Here is a 21,784-nt window from a genome sequence, read left to right as displayed (position 1 = left end):
ATAGGAAAAGGGGGGGAAAACTGCACAAGCTCTTTCAGATGATATTGTATATAATCAAATAGCTTATCAGAGACACATCTTTCTCTAAATCCTAAGAGACAATACATATATAAGGAAAAAAGTAATTCTAGGGTGTTAATATCAAACAGGCATCTGAGCAAGAAGGCATTTGACTTTCTTTGAAATACTATTTCCTTCTGCACTGAAGAAAGAAAGATTTTATACAATCATGATTCTAACCCCACCAGTAATTACTGTTGTCCTTTCTCTGCCTTAACTTCCAGTAAAATGGCAGCTGTAGTGAGAAAGACTAGAGAGTGACCGGCAGAGATGGCTAGCTTCCTCACAAGACACTCACAGCTAAGTGACCTTGGGTATTTTATTACAGAACAGGATCTGGCCCTCAGGTTTTCAAATTTACAAACAAGTAATAACCTCGACAGAGCCAGGTGAACCAAGTTCACACAATGCCAATTCATTAATTTCCAGTTATGAACTCACAACTATTACATAGATTAGCAAGCCTAGCACATAGGTCCCTATAGAGACTGCCCTAAATGGGACACCAAACATAACCAGAAAGCTGTGACACAGGAGCAGAATTAGCTGTTAAGGTGTCTCCTCCCTCCAATAAGATCTAGACATAATTTATCAACAGGCCCTTAAATACTTGAAGGTCTCATCGACCAGGATTAGAAATTGCATATGTCTTTGCTTTAAATAAAAGTTGGCAGAACAACTTTAACACGGTATATAGTAAAGAGGGAAACTTAGGTTCCCTGGAACTAACCTTGAGCAGGTTTCCCTGCTCAAACCTGTGTTTGTCCCTCTCCTGGCCTCTTAGGTTGATCAGCAGAAGAGATGGAGGTCTTCTTCAGTCAAGTCTTGTTCAGGCCTAGAATGAAGGCTGCCTTTGAAAGTAACTTAAATACCTTTGTACTTATCAATTAAGTATAGTAGTAATTGTGATCTTTTTCACCTTATTTCTAACCTTGGGGGGAGAACTATATACTTATTCCTGAGTGGGAAAGAGTTTGACGTAGTAAAAAGCTTAATTAACTATTTGCACTGCAGCTCTGGAGATGAGGCTTTTGCTATGTCCTCTGCTCTGTCCTAACAGTCCAAAAAAATTCATCAGATTTACCGGATTATTATGATACATCTAGTTTACGTTTGTACATTTCGAGTAGGAAAACCCTTCTAATGTACCTCGTCTTTACTTCTGTAAAAAAGGGATCATAATTTTAAAATAGGCAGATTTTAACATTTTCTGTAAGGCAAAGGGGCTTGACCACAGTTGAGGTTCCACAGCATAATGACAGGAGAAAACCCTTCCACAAGGGGCCCAAGTCCATCCCTTCAATTGCACAGTGCCTGACCTGACTGCCTGGACGAGACAGGCTAGTTCAGTGAAAGCAATGACAGGGAATCAGAAAGATGTAGGAAGAAACTACGAGTCAGTAAGCTATGGGGAAGGATGTTTTTTTCCAAGTGATGAACTAGAAATCAGAGAAGGATGAAAGAGCTCTGTTTTGGCGATGGGTACGGAAGGTGTAATAAGAAGCTGAAACAAACAAACAAAACAAGAATTTCTCCGATTCAGACTTTCCTTTGAGTGATGATGGGAAGAAAGATTGTTTTTCTAAAACAAGACAAAGCATTAGAAAAGTGAAGTTTTCATAGTAGCATAAAGGGTTAATGTGATCAGAGTGGAAAATATCAGCAGATTGCTTGTTTACTTCATCTGGGTTCAATGACTCAAGTCATTAAGGCTGCAGACAAGGGTCATGGTTATCACCTGAGTTGATGGGAGGGTTTCGGATAACATCAGCAATAATCTTTTGAATCTCTGGAGTCAGGCCTGCTCGCTCTGTATCGACTGGGTAGCCAGCTTTCATCGCTTGGGATAAGTGCATGCCAACTGCTGTGAGAGGCAGAGTCCTCTTCTCAGCTGTATCCTTCTAGAGCAAGGGCAGCAAAACAATCAGTGAGTTTTTTTTAAGCTTCCACTGTGCTGTATAGAAACACAAGGTCCAAAACCTTCAGGTAGTAAGTGTTCACTGAGAAATAAAACAGTGGACTGAACCTTCATTTACATTTCTCATTTTAACTAATTCTTCAAAATGACTCACATGCTAGAACTCCCCAGGTGCTGCTGCTTTGTATACTTCCTATATTGAATGAAGCAAAACCACCCAGCTTTAGCTGAGATCAGTCCTCACCCTTCTGCAATTATTCACCTTAAAAACCCATTAGTAACAGAGAACAGTCATTCCACGTAAGTCTCATAGCTGCCACGACCTTTTAAAAATACAGCAAACTGTAACTCAATAAACTGCACACTTGAAATAACACATGGCCTTTCAGTTACATGAACTTACAGGAAGACAAATGCTAAAATGCTTAGTGGTAACATCAGGTTCTGAATGTATTCTATAAAAGGTTCTCAAAAAGACTTTAACAAGTGCTTAAGTGGGCTCTATTCATAAAATAAGAACACACACAGTTTACAAGGGGCTGTCATCTTTTGCCTAGTACTGAACTTAACATGAATTGTGCTAAATTAAGGACATTGCTACATATTTATGTAGCTTTTAAACAAATGCAGCTCCAAATCCAGTTAAGGTGTCTGTTAGATAAAATATTCTTCTCAACATTCAGGAAGTTCAATCACTCAGCTCTAAATTATTTCATGATACTCTTTTTTAACACACCTTGAAAGCCTAAATTTGGAGTGTATGTGTATGAATGCTGATATTTTCACAAAACAGGGCACGTAAAGCAATATTCTTCATCACTCAAAGGAAGGTTTTTACTTACTTCCATGTCTGCCTAATATCAGGGTTATTTGATACCAGGCATCATATTACCTAAAACTAATTGTATTATAGCTCCTGATTAATTGGCCCTTAGGCATGTTTAATTTTGTGCTTAACTAGCAAGACCACCCCCCCTCAGGCTCCCTGGAGGCACAGATAATTACACCACAATATTTCACAATAATATACAACCAAATAATAGCAGAAGACCCAAATGAAGATATACCACTCCTCATATTTTTAACCATGAATAGGGAATATATGAAACTTCATATCCTGGCTGAGTATGAGAATACAATTTATTCAAAAAATTTAGAGGCTATTCCATATTTTCTTAGTAATTACATACAGTTTTGCCATACATATTTGGTCCAATTATATATATACAAGCATTTTTAACATGTTACTGTTTAAATAAGAGACTGAACTTAAAATTCCTCTTTATCATGTAATTTGTTTCAAAAAGAGTACAGTGGAATTATTTGGTTCTTTGTGTAATGGCTTTCAAACTTTTAATTAAGGAGTTTGGCTATCTAAGTAGAACATCTATTAATGACTAAGACAAGCTAGGGACTGTTTATTCTTATTTATATTGAATCTTAAACAGAATAGAAAGTGTGTAATGGAGCCTACAGCATGAGACACAGAGAACAGAAAAAAGAGGCCCTGGACCATACAGCCTGATCTAAATCAATTTAACATTAGAGAGGATAGGAATGCAGATCAGTGAAACTCAGGGGGAAGCCTCATTCTGCCCTTCTGCCACTAAGATACCCTCTTCATTTTGTGTATTTAAAAAATCTCCACAACCTTAAGGACTTGTGCCACAATGATGAAGAAACAGGAAGTATGGCCATTTTTCACAGCAGTCAGATTTCTTTCAAAGAGCATCAAGCAGACACAGTTAAGAAAAAAAAAAAAAACCATGACACTAGAGAAGAGAGTGAAAAGCAAGTTTGTTGCTTTTTTAAAACTTATTTTTAGCTTCTTGGACATCCTTCCAGAGATATTCTATGCACTTTTGTATACATACACAGGGATACATGAATATGTGTGAAAGTGAAAGAATTGCTCAGTCATGTCCAACTCTTTGCAACCCCATGGACTGTAGCCCACCAGGCTCCTCTGTCTAAAGGACTTCCCAGGAAAGAATACTGGAGTGGGTTGCCATTTTCTTTTCCAGGGGATCTTCCTGATCCAGGGACTGAACCCCAGTCTCCTGCACTGCAGGCAGATTCTTTACCATCTGAGCCACCAGGGAAACCCATTTATAAATATATAAGGATGCAAATCCATATATATACACATTTATGTACATTTTTCACACCACTAGGCACCTTCCTTTTTCTACTTAACAATGTATCTTAGAGATTATCTATTATCAGTACATACTATAATAGTTTTTTAACTATTAATCCCATTAAAAAAAGTAGCTTCAAAATATGGCTGCTTCAACATCCCTAAGCTATAAATGTGTTAATCAGTACCTCTGATACAACCTCTGTAAGATGATCATGCTCAAACTATACTTGCTGATTTTACTAGAAGTAGGCTTAGAAAAAGAAAATGACCTTGTTCTAAAATTAATTATAAAATGAACCAATGTGAAACACTGTAGGATTATAAGAAATTTATCCCAATTTAATACTGAAAAGCTGATAAAATACATTTAGATAAATTTAAAAATTCCCTCTAACTTGAAAGTAACACTTACCAAAGACATTTTCTTTTCTTGGAAAAAAAAATATGTAATGGCCATAGACGGTGAAAGTGAATTTGCTTTATTTTCCAGCACCAAATTTTTCTTCTCTTCTTCCTGTAGTTCTGAGCTTGAAAAGAGGTCTGTCTACACAATTTTAAATGTAGCACAAATAATCAAAAATAATATCAATATAATGATAGAATATAAACATGATCATTAGCTATTAAGGAAAAAAATAACATAAACTTCAAGGAACTGCCCCAAATTCTCTTTTTATGAGAAGCTCAAAAAAGAACGTTTTTTTTTTTTACATATTGATTTTTAAAAGTAAAATAGGCTACAGTGAATAAATTTTGAATAAAGTATTTGCAATAGCAAACATGGTTACAGAACTAAAAATTCCCAGTCTTCTCCTTAAGCCAAAAGGAGAGAATACAGATGAACTATAATGTTGACCACACTGCTTCTAAATTAGTCCCCTAATCCCCTGGAAGTGAATAGTAAATAAATAAATGAAGTTTTAATTTCTATCTACATTTGAAAGTAAGATAATTTATTAATCTAAAATAACGTATTCATTCAAATTTTAAAACCTCTCAACAAAATAAACAGATACCAGTAGCCTTGACAACTATTTTAGTATATTAATTATGTAACTAGTGGTTATCAGTGGGGAGAGGGATGGGGGAAGGGGCATGATAGGGAAAGGGGATTAAGAGGTACAAAGTTCTGGGTATAAAATAAGTTACAAGGATGTAACATACAGCACAGGGCACATAGCCAGTATTTTATAACTTTGGAGTATCATATATAAAACTATTGAATCACTATGTTGTACATATGAAACTAATATAATACTGTAAGTCAACTATATTTAATTTTTAAAAACTGGTAACTAATATGTTTTTATAACTGATTTAATAAAGAAACTCTCCAAATTCATTTCTAAGTGTCCAGCATGGAAATTAAAATGAAGGGAGAAAATGATGCTTTTGAAGCATGTTTTGAAATCGTCAAAAAAAGTTAATTCTCTCAGAGCTCCAGTAAATCACAGTATTTTACCTGAACGCTATTTATTTGACAGAAACGTCTGATGACTTCCAACAGAGGGGCCAACATCACAGCTTTGCCTTCAGAAACACCATCGATCCTTTTCACATTTTCAACTGTAGTAGGTCTATCATTTTAAAAAATTAAAGTCAAGAAACCACTGAAACATTACTACTCCAGCAACAAAGCTGATGGATATTTAGCTTCATACTGGCCTTCAATACGCATGTGTTAATGTTTGTTCCAGAAACCAAAACCATGTATAAAACAAGTAATCAGGTTTCGAGTCTCAGAGGACAACCAAAGGCTAAGGCCCCGACCTGCCTCCTGAGAAATCTGTATGCAGGTCAGGAAGCAACAGTTAGAACTGGACATGGAACAACAGACTGGTTCCAAATAGGAAAAGGAGTACGTCAAGGCTGTATATTGTCACTCTGCTTACTTAACTTATATGCAGAGTACATCATGAGAAACGCTGGGCTGGAGGAAGCACAAGCTGGAATCAAGATTGCCGGGAGAAATATCAATAACCTCAGATATGCAGATGACACCACCCTTACGACAGAAAGTGAAGAGGAACTCAAAAGCCTCTTGATGAAAGTGAAATAGAGTGAAAAAGTTGGCTTAAAGCTCAACATTCAGAAGACGAAGATCATGGCATCCGGTCCCATCACTTCATGGCAAATAGATGGGGAAACAGTGGAAACAGTGTCAGACTTTATTTTTGGGGGCTCCGAAATCACTGCGATGGTGACTGCAGCCATGAAATTAAAAGACGCTTACTCCTTGGAAGGAAAGTTATGACCAACCTAGATAGCATATTCAAAAGCAGAGACATGACTTTGCCAACAAAGGTCCATCTAGTCAAGGCTATGGTTTTTCCAGTGGTCATGTATGGATGTGAGAGTTGGACTGTGAAGAAAGCTGAGCACCGAAGAATTGATGCTTTTGAACTGTGGTGTTGGAGAAGACTCTTGAGAGTCCTTGGACTGCAAGGAGATCCAACCAGTCTATTCTAAAGGAGATCAGCCCTGGGTGTTCTTTGGAAGGAATGATGCTAAAGCTGAAACTCCAGTACTTTGGCCACCTCATGCGAAGAGTTGACTCATTGGAAAAGACTGATGCTGGGAGGGATTGGGGGCAGGAGGAGAAGGGGATGATAGAGGATGAGATGGCTGGATGGCATCACCGACTCGATGGACATGAGTTTGAGTGAACTCTGGGAGTTGGTGATGGACAGGGAGGCCTGGCGTGCTGTGATTCATGGGGTCACAAAGAGTCGGACATGACTGAGCGACTGAACTGAATTGAACTGAATTGAACTGGTGGCTCAGATGGTTAAGAGTCTGCCTGCAATGCGGGAGACCTGGGTTCGATCCCTGGGTCGGAAAGACCCCCTGGAGAAGGAAATGGCAACCCACTCCAGTATTCTGCCTAGAAAATCCCATGGACGGAGGAGCCTGGCAGGCTACAGTCCATGGGGTCGCAAAGAGTCAGACACGACTGAGCGACTTCACATTCACTTAAGACTGAGAAACTAGTTAAAAGTAAAGTGTGGTAAAGAAAGATTAATTTGTTATTCATATATCAGATGAGATAGAGAGAGAGACTGATGAAAGAGAAACTAATTAGAGGGTAATGGTCTGAACTACCATGCTGTCACTAAAAAAAAATGAAGAAAAGCATAAACGGATTCCACAAGGAACAATTAAACAAAAAAGTCTAAAAACTATATAATAAAAGACGGGGCTATATATTAGAAGAGTAAAAGTAATATCAGAGGTATTAAAGAGGCGTGATGAGGAACATGATTGTATGAATAACAAAATTAAGGAATTCAGAAAGTAGAGTTCTGGTATTTGCATGAAATGCACATACATATGGGGGGTTGGTGGGTAATGTGTTAAGATTTTATAATATATCCTTGATCTGATTGCTGAAAACAGCTGGTTTCATAGAAATGTAGGACTAAAGCTCAGTGAAGAGATCACTGGCATCAACACAGGAGATTTGGGAACCACTTCTCAGATGTGACTGCTGGAGCTATAGTCGTGATATCACTTAATGATATATTTTACGAATCTATTATGTTAGAAGAAAATAAGTTAAAATATGTAAATAGTTTACCTCATTTTGGCCATATCCAACAATATCTTATTTGTTGCCAGAATAGCCGGAGGAACATCCATCATATTGGCGTGTTTCTGCCTAGCTGCTACCAATTCGCCATATAATGCAGTCTGAACAAAAAGCAAATAAACAACATCTGTTTAAATGTGCTTAGAAATATCCAGTCCTTTATTTCAGAGTTTCAGATAGTACATTTCCTTCTAGGATGAAAAAATAAACGGAACTGTATCTTAGCCTCTTTGTTAAAGAACAATTTTTAAAATACTGGCAAGAGAATTTCAAGCATGCTTAGATTCATAACTATCGTCTCAAAAACTAACTGCCTCTCTACAGAAGTCATACCTGAGTCTCCTGCTCTTGAGCGGAAATAACAGGTTCTGAGGACTTGTAATATTTTCTTGGTGATGACACTATGATGCTAAAACAATTAAAAGAAAATTAATAACAAAAGCTTTTCTTTCTCCAAGTTCACTTTCTATTTTGCCTTCCAAATGAGAATATCTTTCCAAATCAATATTAACACTTGTATGTCATAATACCAGTAAGGTGACTGTTACTTAAATGAGAGCCTAGATTTTAAACATTCTGGATCAAATACATACATTATAAAGGTAAAGTTAAAGCTGTAATTTGAGTTCATCACAAAATTGGTATAATTAAAAATACCATTTGCCTCCTCCTCCTCAATCAAATTCTTTGAAAGAAAATACTCCTTATCTACACTGAAGTAAAATAAGCTGTTTTAAACCAAAAGGAATACAATCTATAATCCTTCTTGTGATAGCACTGTTAATAATTTATAAATTTATAATAATTTTTGGTTGCTGAGGAAAATTAGCATGGATTTAATTAAATTATTGACAATTTTCTTCAAAACCAAACTAACAAAAATAAGCCAGAAGGTGTAATTTTGCCTTTGACTCGTTAAAAGAAAACTTCAAAACACCCAATTAGCAAATATATGAAAGGTGTTAGGCAGCACATTAGACGGAACACCAACTTCTACAAGAGGCATTTCTCACTGATAAATTACTTATAAAGAGGAAAAGTTATAAAAATGAAATTGTATGGAACAGCATATGTAAAAGATTTTAATTATAAAGAGGAAAAGTTATAAAATTGAAATTGTATAGAATAGCATATGTATAAGATGTCAAAGTTAAATAAATTTCTGCTTTTAGGGGTGAAAGAGAAGAACATGCTTGATATTTAAGAAATGCTTATAAATTTCCCAGCTGCAAGGGCTCAACATCTACAGTGTAAGGACTTCAATTTTATAATTATCAGATCCTGGATCATGGAAAAAGCAAGAGAGTTCCAGAAAAGCATCTATTTCTGCTTTATTGACTATGCCAAAGTCTTTGACTGTGTGGATCACAATAAACTGGAAAACTCTGAAAGAGATGGGAATACCAGACCACCTGATCTGCCTCTTGAGAAATCTGTATGCAGGTCAGGAAGCAACAGTTAGAACTGGACCTGGAACAACAGACTGGTTCCAAATAGGAAAAGGAGGACGTCAAGGCTGTATATTGTCACCCTGCTTATTTAACTTCTATGCAGAGTACATCATGAGAAACGCTGGACTGGAAGAAACACAAGCTGGAATCAAGATTACCGGGAGAAATCTCAATAACCTCAGATATGCAGATGACACCACCCTTATGGCAGAAAGTGAAGAGGAACTCAAAAGCCTCTTGATGAAAGTGAAAGTGGAGAATGAAAAGTTGGCTTAAAGCTCAACATTCAGAAAACGAAGATCATGGCATCCGGTCCCATCACTTCATGGGAAATAGATGGGGAAACAGTGGAAATAGTGTCAGACTTTATTTTTCTGGGCTCCAAAATCACTGCAAATGGTGACTGCAGCCATGAAATTAAAAGACGCTTACTCCTTGGAAGGAAAGTTATGACCAACCTAGATAGCATATTCAAAAGCAGAGACATTACTTTGCCAACAAAGGTTCGTCTAGTCAAGGCTATGGTTTTTCCTGTGGTTATATATGGATGTGAAAGTTGGACTGTGAAGAAGGCTGAGCGCCGAAGAATTGATGCTTTTGAACTGTGGTGTTGGAGAAGACTCCTGAGACTCCTTGGACTGCAAGGAGATCCAACCAGTCCATTCTGAAGGAGATCAGCCCTGGGAATTCTTTGGAAGGAATGATGCGAAAGCTGAAACTCCAGTACTTTGGCCACCTCATGCGAAGAGTTGACTCATTGGAAAAGACTCTGATGCTGGGAGGGATTGGGGGCAAGAGGAGAAGGGGATGACAGAGGATGAGATGGCTGGATGGCATCACTGACTTGATGGATGTGAGTGTGAGTGAATTCCGGGAGTTGGTGATGGACAGGGAGGCCTGGTGTGCTGTGATTCATGGGGTCGCAAAGAGTCGGACACGACTGAGCAACTGATCTGATCTGATCACTAAAACAGATTTGAACATGAGGAAAGACAACTCCAGTTCAAAGAATTAGTCATATCAGATTGCTCAAGACAATTATAAATTTTTTTGAAGTAATATATTTACTTTTATCTTAGTATTTATGGAAATCTTTATACTAATGGACTATTTGCAAATTGTTACTTTAAAATAGTTCTCAGAAAAATTTTATTATCATATACACTGGCAAAATTCTGGCTAATATACCCCTGAAGCAGAAATACATGTGGAAAATGTTTGATAGAAAACATTTTCCCTATGAATGCTATAACAATGTACAGAAGGGCTTCCCTGGTGGTTCAGTGGTAAAGAATCCACCTGCCAAGGCAGGTGACATGGGTTTAATCCCTGGTCTGAGATCTCACATGCCGTGGAGCAACTAAGCCCATGTGCCACAACTATTGGGCCTGCGCTCTAATGTAGAGCCTGTGCTCTGCAACGAGAAGCTCGCACGCCACAACTAGAGAGGAGCCCCCACTCGCCGCAGCGAGAGAAAAGCCTCTGCAGCAACAAAGACCTAGCACAGCCAAGAATTAGTAAGATTAGAAATAGAAAGTGCACAGAAGAAAAATTCAAAATATACAATGAATATCATCAAAGAGGTAAGTGAAGATCCTACACCCACGAATCAAGAAAAGATTGCTATACATGGTTCAACAAAGAAGACAGAGAACGAGAAATAGTTCTTAGAAATTAAAATTTTGATAACTAAAACTAAAATCTCACTGGATGTGTTAGTCGCTCAGTCGTGTCTGACTCTTCATGAGCCCATGAACTGCAGTCTGCCAGGCTCCTTTGTCCATGGGATTCTCTAAAGGCAAGAATACTGGAATGGGTAGCCTTTCCCTTCTCCACTGGAACTTCCCAACCCAGGGATCAAACCCAGGTCTCCCACATTGCAGGCAGATTCTTTACCAAATGACCCAACAGAGAAGCTTCTCATTAGATGGGAGGGGATACAAAGGCAAGGAACTCTCCAAGAAAATAAACAAATGAAAACAGGTTGAAAATAGGAGAAATTAAAAATTAGTAATAGGAACATTAAAAATCAAGAAAACAAAGAAGATAATTAAGGGAGCGGTGGTCGTAACAACACAGTTTGCCTTAGTATATAATATTTGAGCATATATAATAAAAACAAATTATTTATATGACCAAAACTTGAAATATAATTTTGTTCCAGGGAAGCAAAGGGATTGAAAGTAAGGAAATGAGGGAAGCAGATATGGGAAACAAGCCTTTAGTTTACCATTATAGAATATAAACAGAAAATTTCTAAAATTAATTGAGTCAAAAAACAGTAATCTAAGCATGTCAGAAATATGCAGGCAACCTCTCACCTGTCAGAATGGCTATCATCAAAAGTCTATGAATAACACACGTTGAAGAGAATGCAGAGAAAAGGAAATCCTTGTACAATGCTGGTGAGAATTTAAACTGGTGCAGCCACTACAGAAAACAGTATGGAGGTCACTCAAAAAACTAAAATTGAGTTGCCACATGATCCAGCAATTCCAGAACTAGGTACACAGCCAGAAAAAAGCAAAAACACTAATTCAAAGATACATACATGCCAGTGTTCACTATTTATAACAGCCAAGATATGGAAGCAACCCAAATGCTCATCAACAGATGAATGGATAAAAAAGATGTGGTGTATAGATATACAATGGACTTACAACTCGGCCATAAAAAGAAGGAAATTCTGCTATCTACAACAACATGGATGGATCTAGAGAATATTATCTGTAGTGAAGTAAGTCAGGAAGAGAAAGACAAATACTGGATGATATCGCGTATGTGCTAAGCTTGCCAGGCTCCTCTGTCCATGGGATTCTCTGGAGTGGGTTGCCATTTTCTCCTCCAGGGAATCTTCCCAGTCCAGAAATCGAACCCATTTCTCTTACATCCCCTGCACTGGCAGGTGGCTTCTTTACCACTAGTGCCGCCTGGGAAGCCATGATATCACTTATATGTGGAATCCAAAAAATAACAAAATGAATGTATATGGAAAAGTCACAGGTTTTATACCAAAGGGAAGAGGCAGGAGGGGAGGTGCTAATTTAGGAGAATGGGATTAAAATTACAAACTACTATGTTTAAAAATAAATAAGCAACAAGGATATATTGTATGGCACAAGGAATCGTAGCCGTTACCCTGTAATAACGTTAATGGAGTATAATCAGTAAAAATACAGAATCACTATGCTGTACACCTGAAGAAAGTGAAAGTGAAAGTCGCTCAGCCGTATCCGACTCTTTGGGACCCCATGGACTATACAGTCCACAGAATTCTCCAAACTATATTGTAAATCAACAATACATCCATTTTATAAAAAAGGAAAGATGAGTGATTGAAAACAATAGCCTCTCTCTTAGCCTTTTCCCCACTTTTTCAGCCTTTCAAAGAGAAATGTAAAATAAAAATAAAATATATGTTGAAAAGGCATTTTTAAATAAAAGAAATATGGAGGCCAATTGCTTCTATAAAACAGAACATGGGTTTGAGAAGGGTGTGAACTTATGCTTTGTTATATGTCTTTAAGTGCCAATCGACTTTTAAAAAATTCACATGTATTATTTTAATGAAAATTCAAATGAAATTTAAAATAATAATTATTGATACATAAGCATCATTATTATTTCTGTACACTAAGCCTGTCCATTAAAATTAACTACTGGACCACTCCATGGGTATCTCAAAGTTGGGTTTGTCTATCACTAAAACTCCTAAGTTAACCTCATCCCCTAAACATACAACCCTTCAAACCTGGCTTCCTCTTACATGGCCCAGGGAAGGAAATGGCAGCACTTAACCTACTCTCAAAGACAGAAATCCAAGCGTCACACTCAAGTCCTCCATTTTTATCAACCCGTATCTTTTCAGTCACTGAGTCCTAACAATTCCATCTCCTAAATATCTCACAAATCTCTTCTCTCCACGCCTACTGCCACTTCCCTCGACTAATCTACCATCACCTCCTGCAAACGGCACACCAACAGCCTTTCTACTTGTGTCTCTACAATGCTGCTCCTCCTGCAATCCATACCCTCCACAGCCAGTCATCAACCACGGGTCGACACGCTAGGGTGCTCGGGCCAAATCTGTCTGTTCTGGCAAAGTTTGTAGCTAAGAATGGCTTCTGTACATTTTTTAAAGGTTAAAAAAAACATCAAAAGAAGAACATTGTGACATGTGAAAATGAAATGAAATTCAAATTTCAGTGTCCCTAAGTAAAGTTTTATTGGAAAAGAGCCCTACTCATTCATTTTCATATCATCCATGGCTGCTTTGAGGCCACAATGGCAAAGTTGTGTAGCTGAGACGGAGACCAAGTGAAAAGTTAAAGTCACTCAATCGTGTCCGATTCTTTGCGACCCCATGCACTATACAGTCCATGGAATTCTCCAGGCCAGAATACTGGAGTGGATAGCCTTTCCCTTCTCCAGGGGATCTTCCCAACGCAGGGATCGAACCCAGGTCTCCCACATTGCAGGCAGATTCTTTACCAGCTGAGCCACCAGGGAAGCCCAAGAATACTGGAGTGGTTAGCCTATCCCTTTTCCAGGGGCACTTCCCAACTCAGGAATCAAACCAGGGTCTCTTGCACTGCAGGCAGATTCCTTACCAGCTGAACTACCAGGGAAGCCCACCTGGCCCTCAAAGCCTAAAATATTTATCGATCCTTCATAGAAAATGTTTGTCAACACCTGTTCTCAGTCATAAATTTGATTATGTCACTGTCCTGCTTAAAACCCTTCCTCGGCTCCAACTGCCTGTATGATCAAATGGAGTGCTTGAAAGGAACTGGGTATTCTTGTTGTTATTGTTGTTTAGTCGCTCGGTTGTGTCCAAATCTATGCAACCCCGTGACTGTAGCCTACCAGGGATTTTCCAGGCAAAAATATTGGAGGAGGTTGCCATTTACTTCTCCAGGGGATCTTCCCGACCCAGGGATCGAGCCCTGTCTCCTGATAGGCAGGCAGATATTTTCACCACTGTGCCACCTGGGAAGCCCACCAGATACTCGGGACCCCGTTCAATCCTCCAGTCTTAAATGTTACCACTCCCTTGCTTCCCTCTCCCAGGGAACTGCCAGCAATCACGTCATCCTCTGCTGCTTTCAGGTTTTAGTGTGTGGCCCATCCCACTGCTTAGAAAGTATTTCCGCATTTCACCTAACTTCTACTTAAGCCTCAAGTGTCACTTCCAAAGTGTGTTTCCAAAGTGCCACAGCCCTGGATTGTAATTTTCTGTTCCCTCATCTGTATATCCCACTAGAATACAAACTCCGAAGAGGGCCAGCGACTACGTCTCTATTAATCTCCACTCAATCCCAGTGCCTAAGGTAGTCCATGGCACCAAGAAGTCACAGGGAATGTTTAAGTGAAGAAATGCTTCAGCATATTGAATGGGTTTACTGTTTTGCACATTCCTTAAACCTTCTGTTTACATGAAACACAGTCATCACATATGACATATCCAAATCAAAAAGAAATCATTTGATGTGGAAGACTGATATTATACATAGTACATGTTTCTATAAGCTCCAAAGCAATATTATTGAAGTGAGCACACCATTTAGAGAACAAACCATTTTCTTTCACTTAATATGTATGTAAATGTAGTCCACTTAACCTGTGCATATGTCCTCACAAGTTTTTAAACTCTCTATTTTCAGACCTTCTATAATTCGGTACATTCTCCATACTTTTATTAAGTCAGAAAGACAAATATTAAGCTTGAAAGCACAACAGATGTATCACCTTAATATCCACCATTGTATGTTGCCATAAGATCTCTTTCTTGAAAATGAAGTGGGAATATATGTATTTCATACAAATTATAATTAAATAGTGTATAGATGCTAAAGGTTAACAAACATAGATTTAAAAGTCACCTCTGTGATTAATTTATGCTCCTAACAAGTTAGTTAACCCTTAAGTCTCTTCAACCGTAAAATGGGGACAAATAATAGTAGCTAACTCATAGGTTGTTGTAGGCATTAAATGACTATAAATGACTATATGACTATAAATGACATTAAATGACTATAAAGACTATATAAAGACTAGCATTTAGCACAAGCCTGGCAAACAATACCCAGAAGTGTTAGCTCTTAATATTAAAACTATAGTTTTAATATTAAAACTATAATTTTATAAGTCTGCCTTAATAATTGTAATACTGGAGGCTTATGTTTGAACTTTCTTCTGCCAATGAAATAACCCAACATCTGATAGAGCTTTCTCTCTCGAAAAGAAAGAGAAAAAGTGCTAACACAGTGATTATAGAGAATAAAAATGTGAATTCTGTACCTGTTTTTAGGACTGTTACTCCCAGAAGAAATTTTATCATGTGCTTTGTAAGAATACAGCTGATCCAAGTTAAACTGCTTTTAAACATATAAAGATCCATTAAAAAAAGAGAGAAGTTTCAAAAATCTTTTAAATATGCAGAAAATAAAATACAAAATATTACAATGATAATTTTTCCTCTGACTAAACATCTCATCAAAGAAATCAGCTGAAAATAAGCTCATGAATTATCAGTTTCTAATGTTCTTAAAGGCAGTTGGAAATACAGTGTAATGTCCCATTCCTTCCAAATCTAGAGAATATGTGGTCTAAAGAATTCTTAGAGACATGGAAAGAGCCAAAGTCATAAAAATGATTTAATTACATTCTGCATACTTTAATAAAGCAGAAAAGATTCACCAGAAAATTTAATTCATTTGTCCATCACCCCATCACCCTAGTATTCTAATTAGTGGAAGTCTGCCTGTGGATAAGTATTTAATCTGTAATAGTTACCTAAGATCCAAAACAAAGCAAGAAAATGTGTGTGTGTGTAACTTTAATGAGAACATTCAGGAATCAAGCTTGTTCTTCCATCAACTAAAAGTATCATAATCGCTAAGAAAAAAAAGACTCCAAAACAAATGAGTTATGAAGTAGGCATAAAAGAAAGTTACTTGCTCAAATACTTATAACTGTTCTATTAATCCCAGAAATCATATATTGCGTATTTTATTCTGTTCATATAATTTCTCTCTCCAAATTTTATGTCTTGCTATATATGGCGTTTTCCTCTTTGAGTGGAAATAAAATGGAAATAAAAATTAAAATAGACATTGTATCAATGAAGAATGAAATAAATAAGAGCCATCTCTTCAACAAAAACAAACCTTCTCTGAAGTTAATTTAACTGGTACTTGATCAGAGACATGTTCCTCAGTGCCTGAAGATACAGCTTTAGAACTGAAAAGTAATAAAATTATCTTACATGTTAAAATGTAATTATTTAATACATGAATCATCACACCTCTACTCTTAGAGAGGCAGATGAGATTATATTACTCTTTTAGAACTGATGATTTCTTTAAATCAACTCCCCACCACCCCAAAAGAGATTAAGCTTTTTGAATTTTTTAAGTTTTAAAAGTAAAACTGATAATCTAATGTATAACATTGTGATTAGTCAGTAATACTATATTATAAACTTCAAAGTCACAAAGAGACTAAATCTTACTTGCTCTCTACACAGAAAAGTTATATTCAAGTAATGAGTTATGTGCTATTGCCATAATCAGAGTAAAATGTAAATGTATCAAACCAATACTTATACACCTCAAACTTACACAGTGTTATATGTCCATTATATCTCATTTCTTTAAAAAAAGAAAAAAACTGAAAAATGATCAATAATGTATAAAAGTATATAATGTATAAAAGTATATAATGTATAAAAGTATGATCAATAATGTATAAAAATTATAAAAATGTATAAATAATGTATAAAAGTAAGTAGGCAACAACACATGTATTCCTTTCCCATCTTCTATATAGAAGAAGGCAATAAGGGATATGGATTCTTTCATATTGATCTCAATGCTGTTTCTCTATTTATTTTTAATTACAGTTGATTTACCAGACTGTGTTAGTTTCAGGTGTAAAGTGAAGTGATTCTGTTATACATATATATGTATATATCTACATTCTTTTTCTTTCCTGATTCTTTACCATTACAGTTTATTACAAGATGTCAAATATAGTTCCCTTTGCTATATACTTCTTTAATCAATAGGAAAGCAGCTTTCTAAATACTATAATTAACCACTTCCTATACACTAAGAACACCTTCTGAGTGTTCTATGATTTATTCTCCCTACTAACGGCCACCTCCAAACAGACTAAAAGAGGCATGCAAAAATGATCCTCTTTATTCATTTTACCCCATGTGGTGCCTGCTAATTGGAATAAAATGAATCATAAAAACCTGAAAGTTTAAAAGAAAAAGTGAAAAATGCACCTTGGTAGAAATGTCCTTGGACACAATTGTTCATTGGTTTGAAGGAAAAGCCTCGGAGGAGATTCTGTTTTGGCTTTAGCAAACCAGTTTCTACCCTATTGAACACAAGAAGACTCTTTTCAATGCACAGTGAGAATATGAAATCAAACAGGCAGACTTCTGCACGGTTTACCTTTTCCGTAAGGGTGCAAATCTTTACGTATTTGCTGTGCCCAGGAACTTCTGCCAAGAATCCCTCAATGATGAGCTGACGGGAAAGAGCCTTCCACCATTTCTCTGTGTGGTCCTTGCCCGTACCAAAGACACTGTGGCTGCGGTATCTATCTTCAAGACGCTGGGAATTCTGAAATTGGGAATAAAACTTAAAGTGTCTACTTAATTAAACAGGAGAAGTAAAACACAAAACCATCTACTGATTCTTTGGCTTTAATACTTAAGTTTCAGCTACCTAACTCACAAAAAATACACTTCAAACAGTGTTCCTTTTCTGCTTTAAAAAAAAAAAAAACGGCAGGGAATTTCATCTAAAAATCACAAGCATTTCCCAACGCATAGGTACTTACTAGCTTTTTGATATGGGGCAAGTTGCTTACTTATCTGTGTTTCTATTTCCTTGGCTGCTATATAAGTATAATAATAATTCCAATCTCTTGGGGATGTTGTGAAGATTAAGTCAGTAACCAGGACAGGACAGAGCCTGGCTCCATAATACTAACTTTCTTTTTATGAGCTAACAGCTGATCCTTTAACTTAACCTGCATTCCTCAACATAAAAGTAAAAGCCCTGACTCAGTATCTAGTCAGTTTTCCTGGAACACTTGTAATGGCATTCCACACCTGCTAGGGGCTTACTTTTATAGTAGGAGATTCTATTGCTTGCAAACTAATAATACCAAAAGTATTAAGCTGCCTGACTAGTACTTGTTAGCAATCTGGACTCTAAAAATCATTCCTCTAGTCTTCCCTTTCAAAAGCAGAAAACAACGTGAAGTGAATGAACACATTTACTAGTATGAAGTAAGAAGATGCTCTTCTAATCAGTAGGGGTCTCTTCCCCTCATGAGCAATAATCAGTGTGAATACTGTGTATGGTGTGAATAAATTTACACTGCCTTGTTTCCATGGCAATCCCCACACAGAAAATATTTCTGCTCTTCCACATGGAGCATTTTGTCTTAAAGGAACCATATTCCTTTTTCAACTAGAAATCCAAACTTACCCAAGTAACATTTTTGAAAAGTCAAAATACTTTTCAGCAACAAATGTCTAACAATTTTTTTCTCTGTGCAAGGCATCTTCCATTTATTACGTATATGTTCCAGTTAACTTAATTTTCCAGGTTAACCCACAGACGAAGGAAATTGCTAAGGATGAGAAAGTTGCTATAGAGGACATGGGGACTTGGGCACTGATTTTTACAGAGCACACAATTTTCCACACACATTCTAACCAATCATAAACCTTTCTTCCAGTACCTCTAGATCATTCAACTTAAAAATACAAATTTAAAACTGCATGTGAACAGCATAATAAAACAGAAACAGCCCTAGAACAGCAGTTGGGAAAGCTGTCATTCATCCTGCTTCTGATACAAAGCAGACCTGAGGCAGCTCATTTAACTTATGGGATTTTGCATCAACCATTGTGTAAAAGGTGGTAGAGTTAAACAATCGTTTTTCTCTAATAAGAGTCTTTACTTTTATGGGGCAACATCTCAAAAATGGAAATTATCAACCCGTTGTTTCCCTTTAAAAAGCAGGTTGGAAAAATCAGGGTACCAAATGGTGCATCAAGGAATGTGGAAATCTACTAACAGATGGATGTGTGTTAGAATAAAGAGAATCATATCCCCAGTCTTTAAACCACTATCAGGCTTCCCAAGTGGCTCAGTGGTAAAGAATCCGCCTGCCAATGAAAGGAGACTCAGAAGACGCAGTTTTCAACCCCTGGGTTGGGAAGATCCCCTGGAGGAGAAAATGTCAAACCACTCCCATATTCTTGCCTGAGAAATCCCATGGACAGAGGAGCCTGGCGGGCCACAATCTATGGGGTTATAAAGAGTTGGACACAACTGAGTAACTGAACACACACACATGCTATCATGATACAGAAAACAAATTTGCCACTTCTCTGAATTAACGTCTTTAAAAAAAAATCACAGTTGTTTGTTGTGGAGGTTCTTCTTGCTGGGAATGCCACATTCCCCTCCATGCCTTCTTCCCTTGATATCTCTGAGCGCACAAATCCACTCTTAGCATCCACAAAATGGAAAAACTACTCTAGTTTTGCAGCTACTAACAACCATTCTCTCTTCAGAATTTGAATAATACTTTAACCTATTCCTTTGCTCCTCATCTCTTTTTATGCTGCAATATACTTATTTCTTCTCAAGTAACATCTTCTATACTGGATGATAAGTTTCACCTAATTTCACTTTGAATTCCCCACAAAACAGAGTACAGTGCCTCACACAAAAATAGCTGTTTAGGTTCTTCCACGACGTCCAGTGGCTAGGATTCTGCACTTGCGTTGCCTGGGGCACAGGTTCAATCCCTGGTTGAGGAACTGAGATCTCTCATGCCCCTGAGGCGCAGCCACACACACACACAACAAAGACGTTTAATAACTAGCAGAAAAAAACAAAACAAAAAACAATTATAAACTCCACTGCTGAGGTTTTAATTTCCTGTGTTCTTAAAGTACAAAGTTCATAGTCTCTGTCTATATTAACTAATGTTTTCCTTTTGCTTCTTCCCCAGTCCCTTCAAGTCAAAGAAGTTCACAGCTACCATTTCAGGGCTTAAAAAAGTCATTTCTGGAACTGCTGTTCTATGTGAACAATCAAGCCAAAATATAAAGTAAAGATAATTATCTCGAGGCATATATATCAATCTGATAAAATAACCTGTCCAGAAAATTAAATGGATAACCCTCTCCTGCTAAGTTTGAAAATTATAAAGGGTGATTAAAACTACCAATAGTTTTCCAATGGTTGCATATAGTCAAAGCGTCTTTTATCAAGTGTTCTCTAATTCTGGAGCCATGATATGGTTCAGCACTTTAGTGACAGGAAAGAGGTTTCACTTAATCTCCTAATTATGCAAATTAATCACTATATCTGTTTTCTAATCAGTAAAATTAAGATAACTGCATATCTTAATACTATTCACAAAGGTGTTTAAAGATTTTTGGAAATCTCTTTATGTGGTGAGCTAGACCCCTAAAACAAATTTCCTTAGGCAACATTTCTACTATTTATTTTCCAACAAAATTTATGCTTTAAAAACAAAATTTCCCAGTGCACTGGGACAACCCTAAGGGATGGGATGGGGAGGGAGGTGGGAGTGGGGTTCAGGATGGGGTACACATATACAACCATGGCTGATTCATGTCAATGTATGGCAAAAACCACTACAGTACTGTAAAGTAATTAGCCTCCAATTAGAATAAATAAATTAATAAAAAAATTTTCAAACTATTCACAAACACCTGGATGGTCCGATTTATACTATTTGTAAACATCTTATGTAACACAGGAAAATCATGTATAGCTGAAATACTTGTTTTACATGTATAAATATCTCTTTAAATAAACTCAAAGAGTTTTGAGTTTAAGGTGTTTAATCATCACACAGATAAAAATTATCTATAAAGATATTAATTTTTCCTAAATTAGTTAAGGTGGACGATTCACTAAATTCTCAAAGGAGATACAATTATAATTTTTAAAATAATATCCCAGTAGATGCCAAGATCTCTGAAATGAGAGAGAAAAAACTTGCCTTATTTTCACTGTAGTTAATGTGTACACATTTTCATTAAGTGGTACTTTTTAAAAAGTTTTACACCTTTATCTAGCAAGGGTAATATAAAATTTCACAAAGAATAAACTTCTTAATTTGTAGACTCCCTGAAGAGACTGTCAGTATAAGTGGTCTGGCTTGGTTTTTAAATAATAGGTGAAATCTGATCCCTCTTGTGACCAGTTCAAGTTTGTCTAGGAGCCCACTTCCACTTATCTGTTGATACTGGATACTGCTGGGTTATACCAAATTAAAACAAGGCTAATTTTTATAAATTATACATTCAGCTGGGATACACAGGATTTGAGGATGACAGAGACAAAAACTGTTCATAGATCTCAATTATATTTAATCTGTTCCTTGCAACTTGAATTCTTTTATATAAAAAAATACTGCAGCACTCTTAGTTGCTAGTCCAAGTTCCTCAGGCAACACTTCTACCATTAGATTTCTAATCAAATCAAATCAAAGTTTAAACTCCATTCAGAATCTAAAAATATCAGTACCTGAAGGTAACATGCTTTCGA

At 36.8% G+C, this 21,784-nt stretch overlaps 1 protein-coding gene across 7 annotated transcripts in view; it reads right to left on the bottom strand.

The window, feature by feature from the left end:
* WRN (WRN RecQ like helicase) overlaps window positions 1-21,784 on the bottom strand; it is a 128,311-nt gene that overhangs the window by 7,788 nt on the left and 98,739 nt on the right. For 5 of the 7 annotated variants that reach the window (XM_070781358.1, XM_019953552.2, XM_019953554.2 and 2 more), the window contains 9 exons: window positions 17,627-17,797; window positions 17,455-17,549; window positions 16,331-16,403; window positions 15,462-15,538; window positions 8,044-8,119; window positions 7,699-7,811; window positions 5,584-5,698; window positions 4,534-4,665; window positions 1,799-1,961 (listed from right to left, as the gene is read on the bottom strand). In XM_070781358.1, coding sequence (XP_070637459.1) covers window positions 1,799-1,961; window positions 4,534-4,665; window positions 5,584-5,698; window positions 7,699-7,811; window positions 8,044-8,119; window positions 15,462-15,538; window positions 16,331-16,403; window positions 17,455-17,549; window positions 17,627-17,797 — 1,015 coding nt within the window. The remainder of the gene's footprint in view (window positions 1-1,798; window positions 1,962-4,533; window positions 4,666-5,583; window positions 5,699-7,698; window positions 7,812-8,043; window positions 8,120-15,461; window positions 15,539-16,330; window positions 16,404-17,454; window positions 17,550-17,626; window positions 17,798-21,784) is intronic. The other 2 variants (XM_070781357.1, XM_019953553.2) reach the window with 2 other exon arrangements.

The sequence above is a fragment of the Bos indicus genome, chromosome 27, assembly GCF_029378745.1.
Source record: "Bos indicus isolate NIAB-ARS_2022 breed Sahiwal x Tharparkar chromosome 27, NIAB-ARS_B.indTharparkar_mat_pri_1.0, whole genome shotgun sequence".
Lineage (NCBI taxonomy): Eukaryota > Metazoa > Chordata > Mammalia > Artiodactyla > Bovidae > Bos > Bos indicus.
The sequence above is the reverse complement of the archived record's forward strand: the minus strand, read 5'-3'. Positions and strand labels throughout refer to the sequence as shown.